At 43.9% G+C, this 12,694-nt stretch overlaps 1 protein-coding gene across 3 annotated transcripts in view; it reads right to left on the reverse strand.

Moving 5' to 3' along the window:
• RCAN2 (regulator of calcineurin 2) overlaps nt 1-11,103 on the reverse strand; it is a 254,821-nt gene extending 243,718 nt beyond the window's left edge. Inside the window, exons 1-2 of one of the 3 annotated variants that reach the window (XM_036248981.1) lie at nt 2,189-2,234; nt 1,303-1,416 (exon numbers count right to left, since the gene is read on the reverse strand). In XM_036248981.1, the coding sequence (XP_036104874.1) occupies nt 1,303-1,408 (106 nt within the window). In that variant the 5' untranslated portion in view covers nt 1,409-1,416; nt 2,189-2,234. Of the gene's footprint in view, nt 1-1,302; nt 1,417-2,188; nt 2,239-11,030 lie in introns of those variants that run through there. The other 2 variants (XM_036248988.1, XM_036248986.1) reach the window with 2 other exon arrangements.
• Between the last annotated feature and the right edge of the window lie 1,591 nt (nt 11,104-12,694).

A 12,694-nucleotide genomic window follows, 5' to 3' on the forward strand; every position in this document is an offset into this window, starting at 1 on the left:
AAAGTCCCTAGGATTAGCTTTCACTAACATCCATTACGGTACTTCTCATTTTGTCCAGATAAAATAACCTTCTCACAGTATCACACCTTGGCTTGCAACAGCCAGGCATGGTTGTGAGGACCTCGAAATGGCTGAGCCCAGAGGAAGAGGTTCAGTAGACGGTGAAAGGAAAGGCTGACATCATGGTGTTAGGTTTGCTCTTTCTCCCCAAGAGCCTTTGTGGTAAGTACAGTTATGCTTAAATGTGACATTTTCAAAGCAATTTTAAAGAATGAGACCAGGAGCCTCATGAGGAGCTCTACATTTGGAGGTTTCCAAAGCTGGAGACCCCAAAAGCCATTTCGGGACTAATACAGGGTCATTCGCTACAGCACTTGCCCACATGGCCTTCTGGGATTGTGTGGGTTAATAAAAAGAAGTACGGAGGAGCAGGGTCACCATGGCCTGTCCCATGTCCCAGGAATGATCTCACTAGCACACAACTGAGCCCCTCGAGAGCCATCCTAAATGTCTTAACGTTCTCAGTTTCCAGTTAATGGTCTGAGCAGTTTTTACACAGCCTCAGGGGAGTGGTTGCGTGCTTGAATCCAAAATTAATTTGGATTTGGGGGAGTTAAGGGAAGCATTTCAGGTTTCCATTCATCTCACCCCCACCGAGGGACAACCTTCCGAATTGGTCTGCGCACATGTGGGGGCTAAACCTTCCTGACCTTCCAGAATGACCCCAGACCTTCCAGTGTGGCTGCAAACCAGAATGAGAAAGGAGGTCATGCCCTCTCCCCATCCATGGTACCTCGGGAGCCTGAAACCAAACCAAGGTCCAGGCGTGAGCCAAGAATCCCCAAGGAGTAGCCTTGAGCTGGGGCCCTTGGACACAAGGTTGGAAAGTATGTTTGCAAATCTGACCAAGCTCTTCGGTTTTTCTCTTCCCAGGGTGGGTGGGGAAGAGAGGGTCAATGGGGAGATATGGAGGGGACATCTGTAATACTTTCAACAATAAAGATAAAAAAACAAAAGTGAAAATCTGAGCAAATCAAATCAGAGCTTCACCTAAATGTCACCCTGTCAAAGTCTGAAGTTTAATGCAAACAACAGCTGTGTGTGGAACAGGAATTACCAAGGGACAGAAAAATAAGCAAATAAGGGATACCAAATAAACACAGCTAATGATGTCAGTCGCTGAATATGTTCCCTGACCAAAATGTAACCTTTTTATAATAGGTTGCATATCATAGAGATGAAATGCATATCATTAATGCCCACAGCAGGGAAAAGTTAACAGATTCATGAATTAATACTTGCCTTCACTTGTCTTGTCCAGGCTGAGACTTTGCTCTTGAGCAAATACAATTTTGTTTGAACTGCCCTTGATTGATTTGAATTTACCATCCTCTATATAAAAAGTCATAATGATACCTGTAATCAAATAAATAAGTTTTTTTTTTTTGGACTAATTATTAAACCTCAAAGAGAAGTATAACTTAGATTTTAATCTGTCCTGGCCAGACTCCCTTACTAGGCTTTTCTCTTTATCAGCTACAGAAGTCAAAATACAAAATAAATTATATTAATATAGCCCATCTTTCAGGTAACTTTATGGGAGGGGGGGATTCAAATTGGCTGTTTACCTCAATAAGATGGTCAATATAATCAACTTAGTTGACTCTAGCCTAATAATGACTGCAGAGGCTTTTTTTGAAAGACTAAGTTTATTAGTCATCAAATTAAAATTCTAAAATAATGACCATGTAAGTGATTTTTAAGGCGATTCCAATTGCTTATCTTTGTTATTTATTCAAAATGGTATTCCCTGCATTGTATCTCATTTTGTCAAAAGACACAACTATCTAATACTCGCCCAAGAGGCCCTATCAGCAGTGGAAGGGGAATAGGTCAAGACCAACTAAAAGCAACAATAGAACAAATGCAAATAAGCACACATACTTGCTGTTAATATGTGTTGGGATTTGAAAGGCGAATTGAACCAGTTCTCCCTTAAGCAGGGGGTGCTTCGTTCTACCTAGTTTAAGTCAGCATCAGTAGCTTTGCAGACTGCAGTGACAGCTGTCACCCCACACAGCCCATGGCATCCAAGTGTCAGGCCTCTGATAACAGAACCACTAGAGGAAAAGCTAATCCACTGAGGTCAACTCTCCTACAAACACTCATTCACACAGGTTAAACCTACCCGGTTCCCATCCAGCCGTCCTCAACTCCCACTGTGAAAGCTCAGCCTCCTTGAAGCAACTGTCAAGCAGGAATATTTCCACAGTGGGGTTATCTCTGGAAGCACTAACGCCAGTCCCCTCACCCCCTTATCTTCACCAAAAGAGAGCTTATAAGCAGGGTGGAGGTGAAATCTATATTCTCATGCACTGCTTGTGGGGATGTTGATTACCACAATCTCCTGGAAAAACAATGAAAAATGTCAAGATATACAGAAAGCCTTAAGAAGGTCCATCTGTTTGAGCCAATAATTCCACTTCTAATAATTGATCCTAAGAAAATGGCCTAAAATATAAATATATATATATATGATAGAAGATGTTCATCAAAGTATTATTTGTGACATTTTGGACATGCGGGAACCATCTAGATGTCCAGCAAGAGGGGAGAAGACAAATGAATCTGGTAAAATCCCACCTGGAATGCCATGTAACTACTGCACACAATGTTCATAAATATTATTGACTTTACTTAAAAATTATTTTAAATGTTTGGTGAAGTGTACTAGATGCAAAATTCTAAACTCAGTATAATCCCAATTCTACAAAATATGCCTATAAAAAAGACCAAAAGGAAATACAGCAACACATTAATAGTAATTATCATTTGCTGGTGGTAATAGGTGTGATTTCCATTTTCTCTTTTTATACTATTCTGTATTTTTCAAAGATTTTACAGAAAGCACACATGTCCAAGAAAAAGAAGCCATTCCAAAAATCAGGGCAGAGGGTGTCTAGCTTCTCCACTCAATGGTCAGACCTCAGCAGACGCTGGGAAATAATGCTACCCTCCTTGAGCGGATTCCAGGCCTTTCCTGTCTCTCACACTTGATGTACACCCTAGAGATGATGTCTTGCATTCTACACCATGCCTATGCCCTCCTCGACCCTGGCTTTGACTTTCAGCCTTCTCTGTTTATATCGAAACACCCCTCTGGCAGTCACCTCTTCTCTGTAAACTACACCTTCCTTCCCCCTTCACCATCAAGACCCAGGTCCTGGCCCAGCCTAGCAGAGCCTTGGTACTTACAAGTAAAAGTTACCCTTGAAAGCAACAGTTATCATAAGACAAACTACCAAAGAACAGGGCGAGAAAATACAGTTTTGTTAATGCATTCTGCAAAAGTCTTTATCTACAGTGGCTCTCCCTTCCCTGAAGATCTGGTGCTACACCAGGCCCAACTACAACTGACATCTTGGGAGGTCCCCACTGTGACAATCACCCTGGACATCTGCGCAGAGCCTCCCATTTTATGAATGTGAGTGCACATTCCCAGACTCAGCATTTCAGCCTCAAACTCCGTAAGGCAGGGAGATCATGTGTTATTTTCCTGTTTGTACAGATAAGAAAATTTCCACTCAGAGACCCAATACCGAGTGGCTGATTCTCTCTGATCCCCAGGGCATGCTCATCTGTAAATAGTGACAATAATACCCACATGTTGTCGGGATGAAATGAGATAACGTGCGCAGTGTGCTGAGCAGGGGCAGCATTCAACAAATGCCAGCCCCTGTGACTGTCAGGTCCGAGGGAAGCTCAAGGTTACATCGCTGAGAAGTGAGAATGCGGGAAGGGATTCCAAGCCTTTTCATGCCAAGTCACACTTTTTATACTTTATGCCCAACTCTGTAAAAGCAGCATTAAGGCGCCGCCCAGGCTCTCAAAGAAATTACAATATTTTGTAGTAGGCATATCTCAGTTACTTGAAACAATAAAGCTGTTACTCCCACCAAGAACTAAGGCGACAGTCATAAAAACCAGGATATAGCTCTCAAGTTACACAATTCTTCTGTCCAACAGCTACCCTTACAGTACTTTCTTATGTATGCATTCCAAAGCCCGGGAACCCTGTGTCTCATCCCTGTTTTGAAGTGAGCTGAGTACGGGGAAATCAGATAAGAAAATAAATCCCTTTCCATCCTGACAACAGGAAGTATTTTCTGTGGGCATTTTCTGAAATGCAGGAAGTTTGAGTTATTTTGGAAACTTTTCTTTTAACTTCGAAAAAGTACCACTCTCGATCACTCACTTGAGTTCAAGGATGCTCCCATCTTTAAAAAGCATCCTCAACTTGATTAATTAATTTAACCTATCACAGGTGACACCTGGTAGTTGGTGACAAGAGAAAAGACACGAGGACAGTGAACATTTTATAGGCAAAGGCGGAAAGTTCGTCATGAAGATAGAAGCATAGCCCTGGCCAGGTGGCTCAGTTGGTTGGGGTATCGTCCTGTATACCAAAAGGCTGGGGGTTCAATTCCTCATCAGAGCACATACCTGGGTTGTGGGTTTGATCCCGGGTCAGCCTCGAATGAGGGGCAAAAATAGATGTTTTTTTTCTCTCTCTCTCCCCCTTCATCTCTCTCTAAAATCAATAAAAGCATATCCTCTGATGAGGATTAAAAAAAAAAAAAAGACAGAAGACAGCGTGTGCACGCGCGCACACAAACTTGGAAGTCATTCAGTCTCCTGTGTATTCAATGCCATCATAATGGAGTCCCGGATCACCAACCCTGAGCAATACTATGTCTTTATAGCAATCCTGGCCTATTTATTTACAAGGTGACAATCAAAAAAAAGTTTAAAATGTTGTGTTGTGGAATGTTGAGGCTTCTTTGAATCTAAGAGGGTAGTTTATCAATGATTATCTGAGAGTCACATTTTGAAAGGTATTGAATATGCTGCGTATTTTGTATTTCCCATATATACTACTTCCTAATATGTATGAATGATACTCACTAATGGGCGGCCCTTAGCAGAACTATGAGGTAGGAAGTTTTTCTTCAGAAATACTCTCCCTCCCTTCCCTGCATTTCTGTCCTCCTGGGGGAGAAGGGCGAGGACCCCATTTCCTGAGCACCTTTGACGGGGCAGACACGTGTTGTGCCTGCTTTATGTTACTTGCTTCACTCCTTAAACCCTTACAACATGTATACCCATCACCCCAATAATTCAGAGATGAGAAAACTGTCTCAGAATGGGACACATCCAATATGAAGAAACGGATCCCTGACTCTGGAGATTCCTCCACTTTCGTGCTCATCCTGGTGTCCACTCTCCGAACCGCAGGCTCCCCCAATGTCGGCACCCTGACGGCACCTGCCCGAGGGGCTAGTTGACATCATCTGGCAGGGACAGGCCATCTGAGTCAGCCCTCTTAGAAGTATTTCTATTCTAAAAGAGACCGGGCAGGTACGATTTTAACCCAAAGCGATGGTAAACTTTGAGATAGAGTGGGAGACCTTCAGAATGCAGAAGAAACCCTTAGCGATCATCTAGTCAACTTCTTTTCTGATTCACACGCAGATTTAAAATAATGAGAACCTGGGAAGAGATGTGACTCTGCAGAGGCCACATAGCAAATAAAGTGTGAGCTCAGATAAGAGTCATGCATGACTCCTGACTCAGTCCTGTTTTACAGCATTAGCCACAAATTTCAAACACAGGGTAAAAAAAAAAAAATTACATATATACATTTATTTATTTATTTATATCCAGGCTAAACAGGGATTATTTCAATATTGTTAGTTCACAGTGGCAATTCAGAATGCCGGTCAGACTACCTGGGCTTGAACCCTCATGTACTTCTTACTAATTGTGGCCCAGATAAGGTACTCGCACTTGGCCTTGGGCTTCTTATCAACTCTTTGAGAATAACAACAGCGTCTGCCTCATTAGGTTATCATGAGAATCCAACGTGATCATCTAGGTACAGCTCTAACTTCTTTGTACTCGCATAGAGTGAATACTGAATACATGCTAGATATTACTATCGTGATTAAAATTATTTTTACTATTACTAGTTCAGATAATGAAAGTCAATACTTCCACCTTGGTGGAAGAAGGTAGGGAAAACTTCCTGTTATCACAGTATCTTCCTCTTCTCCAAAGGCAGCCCTAGACAGTCTCCGAAATCAAGGTGAGTAAAATGAGTAGGTTAGCATTTCCAGGAATGAGGAAATTACCTTCAAAAAATGAAAGTGCCTACTGAGCATCTTCATCTGATGTCCAAAGTCCAAATTCCCCATCTTTCTTAAACTTACTCTTTCTTGTTTACTTCCCCCCCCCCCCGCGTTTTATTCAATGAACACACGACATGTTAGTTTCAGGTGTACAACGTAAGGATGTTGATCACACTCAGTGAACATCAATCACCTCACGTAGTTACTTTTTTCTCCTGATGAGAACTTTTAAGATCAATTCTCTTAGCAACTTTCAATGATAAAATACATATTGTTAACTAGAGTTCACCATGTTGAACATTAAATCTCCAGAACTTGCCCTGGCCAGTTTGGCTCAGCGGTTGAGCGTTGACCTGTAGACCAGAGTCCTGGGTTCGGTTCCTGCTAGGGGCACATACCACAAAAAACAAACAAACAAACAAAAAAACTCCAGAACTTACCTTACAGCTGAAAGTTTGTACCTTTTGACCATTTTCATCCATTTTGCCCACCGAGTCACCCCACCTGATAACCACCAATCTGTTCTCTATACCTGCATTCAGTTTTGTGGGTATTTTTTGGGTTTTGTTTTGGATTACACACAGAAGTGAGATCATGCAGTATTTGTCTTTCTCTGACCTATTTCACTTAGCATAATGACCTCAAGGCCCAGCACGTTATTGCAAAGGGCAGGATTTCCTTCTTTTTTTATGTACACCACATCTTCATTATCCATTTACCCACTGATGGCCACTCAGGTTGTCTCCGTGTCTTAGCTACTGTAAATAATGCTGCAATGAACAGAAATGCACAGGTATCTTTTAGAGATAGTGATTTTCTTCCCTTCAAATAAATACCCGGAAGTGGGATAGCTGGGTCATATGGTAGTTCTACATTTTAAATTGTTGAGGAATCTCAACTGTTTTCCACAGTGGCCACAGTCCCACCAACAGTGCACCAGGATCCCCTTTTCTCCACATCCTCAACAACACTTGTTATCTTGTTTGGATAATAGACATTCAAACAGGTGTGAGGTGATAGTTCATTGTGGTTGTGATTTGCATTTACCTGATGATTAGTGACTCTAAGCACCTTTTCATTGACCTGTGGGCCTTTTGCATGTCTTCTTTGGAAAACATCTATTCAATTATTCTGCCCATTTTTAAAATCAGATTGTTAGTTTCTTGCTATTGAGTTGTATGAGTTCTTCACATATTTTGGATATTAACCTCTTATCAAATATGATTTGCGTACATTTTCTCCCACTCCATGGGCTGCTTTTTTGTTTTATTGATGGTTTCCTTTGTTGTGCAGAAACTTTTGAATTTGATGTGTGGTGGTCCTACTTTTTTATTTTGCTTTTGGTGCTTTTGCTTTACTGATAAAAAAAAAAAAAAAAAAAAAATCACTGACAAGATCAATGCCAAGGAGCTTACCTTCTATATTTTCTTTTAAGAGTTTTATGACTTCTGGTCTTATGTTTAAGTCTTCAAGCTGCTTTGAGTTGATTTTTGTGTTTGTTGTAAGATATTGGTTCAGTTTCCTTTCATTGCATAGAGATTTCCAGTTTTCCCAGCATCATTTTTTGAAGAGACCAGCATTTCCCCATTGTATATTCTTGGTTCCTGTGTCATAAATTAATTGACCATAAATGCATGAGTTTATTTCTGGTTTCTTTCTTCTGTCACATTGATTTCTGTTATCTGTTTTACTGTCAATACCATATTGTTTCAACTGCTATAGTTTCATAATGTAGTTTGAAATCGGGAAGTGTGATGCTTCTGACTTCATTATTCTTCCTCCAGATTGCTTTGGCTCTTCAAGGTCTTGGGAGTTCCATACAAATTTTAGGATTGTTTGTTCTATTTCTGTGAGAAATGCCATTGGAATTTTGATGAGGATTGAATTTAATCTGTATATTGCTTTGGGTAGTAATAAACATTTCAACAATATTAATTCTTTCAATTCATTAGCAGGAATATTCCATTTATGTATGTATTCTTCAATTTCTTTCATCAGTTTTCAGTATACAAGTCTTTAATTTCTTGGTTAAATTTATTCCTAGGCATTTTATGCTTTTTGATGCAATTGCAAATGAGACTGTTTTCTTAATTCCTCTTTCTGATAGTCCATTATTAGTGTATAAACATGCAACTGATTTTTGTATATTGTTTTGTATCCTGCCACATTACTGAATTCAATTATTAGTTCTAATAATTTTGGGGTGTGTGTAATCTTTAGGGTTTTCTCTATATAATATCATGTTATCTGAAAATAGAGACAGCTTTACTTCTTCCTTTTCGACTTGGATGCCTTTAAATTTTTTTCGAAATGTTCCAGCCAGGACTTCTGGTACTATGTTGCATAAAGTGGTAAGAGTGGGCTATCCTTGTTTTGTTCCTCATCTTAGAGGAGAAAACGTTCAGCTGAAATTCCTCATCTTTTTCAGACCTACTTGTTCTCATTTACTTCCTAACTCAGTTAAAAATCCAACCATATCTGGCCATCTAGTCATATTCTTCCACCTCACCATCTACTTGATGACCAAGTGCCACTGAGTGTCCCTCCGAAATGGCTCTCTGTAGATCTCTTCTGTTTCCCTATTCTCCCTGGTTGAGACACAAATAATTTCTTTTTTTTCCCAAGGGGATAGGGGGTGGGGGCGGTTCTGGACCACTTCAGTGGTCTAAAATCTGAGCTCATTCCTCTTTGTAATCCCACTTACTAACCACTTCCAAAGTCACTTTTGCAAAATACAAATTAGATCAAATAATTTCTCCCATAAAGACTGCGTGGTCTCTCCTCAACAGGGTATATTCACAGCCCAGGTGAACTGAAATCCTTCCTTCCCCTGCCACACTTCCTTGCCGCCTCCCCACTTCAGAACACCTAGATGTTTTTTGAACGTGACTTTCCCTTCGATGTGGAATGCCAACTCCCTTCTGTAGAGAACTCCTAGTGCCTACTGGGATCTGGTCCAGATGTGAACTCTGCAGGCTCTCCCAGATTCTCTCTACCCTGCTTTCCCTGGGTTCCCACGGAACCTGTTCCTATTTCCATTAGACACTCACCATGCTGATCATTATCATTTATTTGCTTATCCTTCTTTGCTAGATTGATTTCTGAAAGGTATGTGCCTCATTTATTCAGTCTCTGGCTCAGGGCCTACAGAGAACACAGTAGATGTTTAACAAATAACTGTTTATAGAACTGAGTGGACAGTACAGAAAGTACGGGAAATGAAACCACAGGAGCTATCAAAGTTGGTTTCAACAAATCTAGTTTCTGTAATGTATGTGACTAACAGTAAATGATTATTCCAGTGGTTTTAAAAAGAGTGTGATCTCTATTTGCAAACAACAAAGCTCTCAAGTTCCCACTTATGCCTACTAAATGTTCATCGCCAGAGAGAGCCACACTCTCCCAGGTTCAGTTGAGTTCTGCAGGACGTACACACACAAACATTTTGAAAGCTCTTGCAATTCTGCAGCTTCAGCTGAGAACACTTTTCTCTCACAAAACCCAATGGACTGGACTTGGGCAGTAGGTGGTCAATAAATGCAGATTTGATTTGCAGTGGATTTGAAAGCAAAGTGCAACTCACATTTCAGGCTAATTCAACTCAATGACTGATCATACCTAATAGTTCTAAGGCTAAAGAAAATCTTTGTGTAGACTGAAAAGCAGCCAAATGTCTACTCCCCCGTCGTGTTCCACAGTCAGTGCTGACCTGCTTCTTGATCCTTTCCAGCTTCTAGGTTTTTCCAACTTCCTTGTGTCCCCAGACTGGAGGGGGCCGGTTAGCAAGTGTTGCCCTGTGCCTGTGATGCATTTGTCCTGTGTTTTGAAGTTGATGTAATACGTGTGAAAGTTGAGTTGCATTATTTTAAATGCCCTACTTTTCCTGAAGCTTCCCCTGTGTGTGATAGGTTAAGCGGGGTTCTGGCTGAAGGACCCAGCATCCCTTCCTCTCCAGTTGTGAGACTGTATGTGAAAGGGAGCCCAGAAACTTTGTTTTTACCAAAATGACACTTTTTTAAAGCTTTGGCTTTCGAAGTGTCCGTTGAACACTTCCAACCCAATGTAAGAAACAGAAAAGATTCAAAGCATGCACTTTGCTACGTAACTCATTGGGGGATAAGGAAAAGACTGCAGTGCCTTGGAAAATAAATCATTAACTAAAAGTCAAATCGAGACACCTTGGAAACCAGTGAGACCAGGAGGCAGCGGAGGGATCAGGTGGCTGAGATTTGCCTGCTCCCTCCGGTGACTTCCAGAGCGAAGCATCCCACAGGCAGGACGAACTCGGCACACTGTGCTCCCTCCTATTTCACTTTTCCAACTTGAAGTTATTTTTAGATGACCCAAGCCAGCTAATCCCAGGGAGGACAATTCCCGCTGTGCCTCAAAGCACCTTCCCCCTCCGCAGGACTTTCTTCAAGCACCGGGAAAGGAGTCTCTCTCTGGGTTTTCTCCTTTGCTCTCTGAGACCAGTTCACCTCCCCTAACCACCATTCCAAACCTCGGTTCCCGGGACCACAGGCAGCTTTCTTTATCCTCCACTTGTGCACCTGCTGCTGCTACTGAGAAGGCAAACCCTGGGGCCACTAGGAATGGGAAGGGGCTCTTAGAGACCCGCGCCCTCCAGAAAGGAGTCAAGGGAGACCTCTGTCCCCACCGCCGCCTCGGGGGCGTACAAGGGGATCAGGGGACCCCCCCCCCCTCCGCCACGCCTTGCCCACTCCCTCACCCGGGCGCGCTTGCCCTCCCCCTGCCGCGGTCCCAGGCACGGCCAGGGCGCCTCACGCAGCCTTGGCAGGACCGGGAGCAGGGGCGACGGGCCGGCGCGGTTACATAACCGACCTGATGGGCGCCCGCGATGCTCCGGCAGAGACAGAAGCCGTGGCTCGGGCAGTCCGCGGGGGGCCGGCAGCTGCGGGCGGCACCGACTGCTCACCTGCCGGCCGGTGCGAGCGCGCGTGGGGCGGGCGCGGTGCCCGCGGGCCTGTGTGGGGCCGTGCGCCGTGCGCCCCGCCTCCCCGACTCCGGGTCGTGGGTCCACGGGTCCCTGCCTCCTGCCGGGTCCTGTCCACCACCTCCACCGCCGTCACCCGGGACAAAGCGGCTCCGGGGAGGGGCCGAGCCGGCGGCTCTTGCAGGAGCCAGCGGAGATGGGCGCGTCCCCAGCTCCGACTCATCGGGCCAACCTCCAATCAGACCCCAGGAAACCGAAAGCCCCTGTCTGGCCTCTTCTCATCTCCTCCCCGCCTGACCCGCGCCCTGCCGGTCCCCCAGCCACTCCACCTCCCCGGCTCCCACTCTGCCTTCAGCCCCTCACCTGCTCCTTCCACTGGGGGTGCCCAGGAAGGGGTGAAGCCCCTCTGGGGACCCAGCGCAGGAGCCTGTCCACAAGAGTCCCCGCGTCAGCGAGGAGGGGCTTCTCGGGGTCACAGCCGGGGTGGGGGGTTCTCGGGTTGGGACTGGGGAGGGGGCTGATTCTGAAGCGCAGGGTGACGGGGCACAAGACTCTGGCCGAGAAGCAAACTGGGCGTAGGGCGTCCTGGCAGAGAGGCTCTCTGAGGAGCGAACTGAGCCCCCCGACTCCCGCTAACGGGGGAAATGTCAGGAAGCCCCTGGAAGGTCTCTGGGCGTTTGCACGGAGCCCTGCGCCCGCCCCGCCCACGCGGCTGAAGGTGCCCTGCGCGGGCTTCACAGCTTTGCCAGGATTCGCAGCCACCAGACCTGGACACAGAAGGGCTCCAAGGATTCCTATTGTGTGAGAGCCTGTGACCCAAGGAATGGGAAGCTGGTGTCATACAGTAAACGGCAGCCTGTGAAACAGAATCTAGGGTAGATGTGTTGCTCAACAAACTTAACCCCAGCAGAAAGCTCCGCTTTTCAAAATAAAGCACGTCAGAGCCTGGGGGAAGCTTCTGGCTTAGGGGTGGCACCGAATGGGTAGGGCTGCAGTTCATGGCAAGAAAATGTCAAAGATCATAATAGAGAGAGTGGGGAAAATTGAAGGAAGAAAGTAGGGGTGCAGAAGAGGAAATGAATCACAGATTTAAGTCAGTTTTGTTTTCTGTCATCTTTCTAATTGCTTCATGAAAGGGCCTTATTCCCTTTTTATGCCTTTCTGTTTCCTCAAACAATACTTATATTTGGTTGGAGCAATCTATAAATTTCATAATTATTCTTCAGACAGCACATTGCTTTTTCTCAAGGTCGACATAAAAATGCATCCTTTAAAAAAGACATAAAAGATACACCTTGTCTCTTCTCTCTGATTAATCTGCATTAATATAGAGAATTTCATAGTTGAAAATGAACTTGGATTCCTACTCTTCCAAACTTCTTCTGATTGCATAAATCTGTAAATAGTCACTGATTTAGATAAATTACAGTAGTCCCCCTTAATCCACAGTTTTGCTTTCCACCATTTCAGTCAACTGCAGTCCAAACTATTAAGTGAAAAATTCCAGAAGTAAACAATTCATACGTTTTTAAATTGTCTGCCATTCTGAGTA

Source organism: Molossus molossus, unplaced genomic scaffold (assembly GCF_014108415.1).
Source record: "Molossus molossus isolate mMolMol1 unplaced genomic scaffold, mMolMol1.p scaffold_m16_p_8, whole genome shotgun sequence".
NCBI classification, from domain to species: domain Eukaryota; kingdom Metazoa; phylum Chordata; class Mammalia; order Chiroptera; family Molossidae; genus Molossus; species Molossus molossus.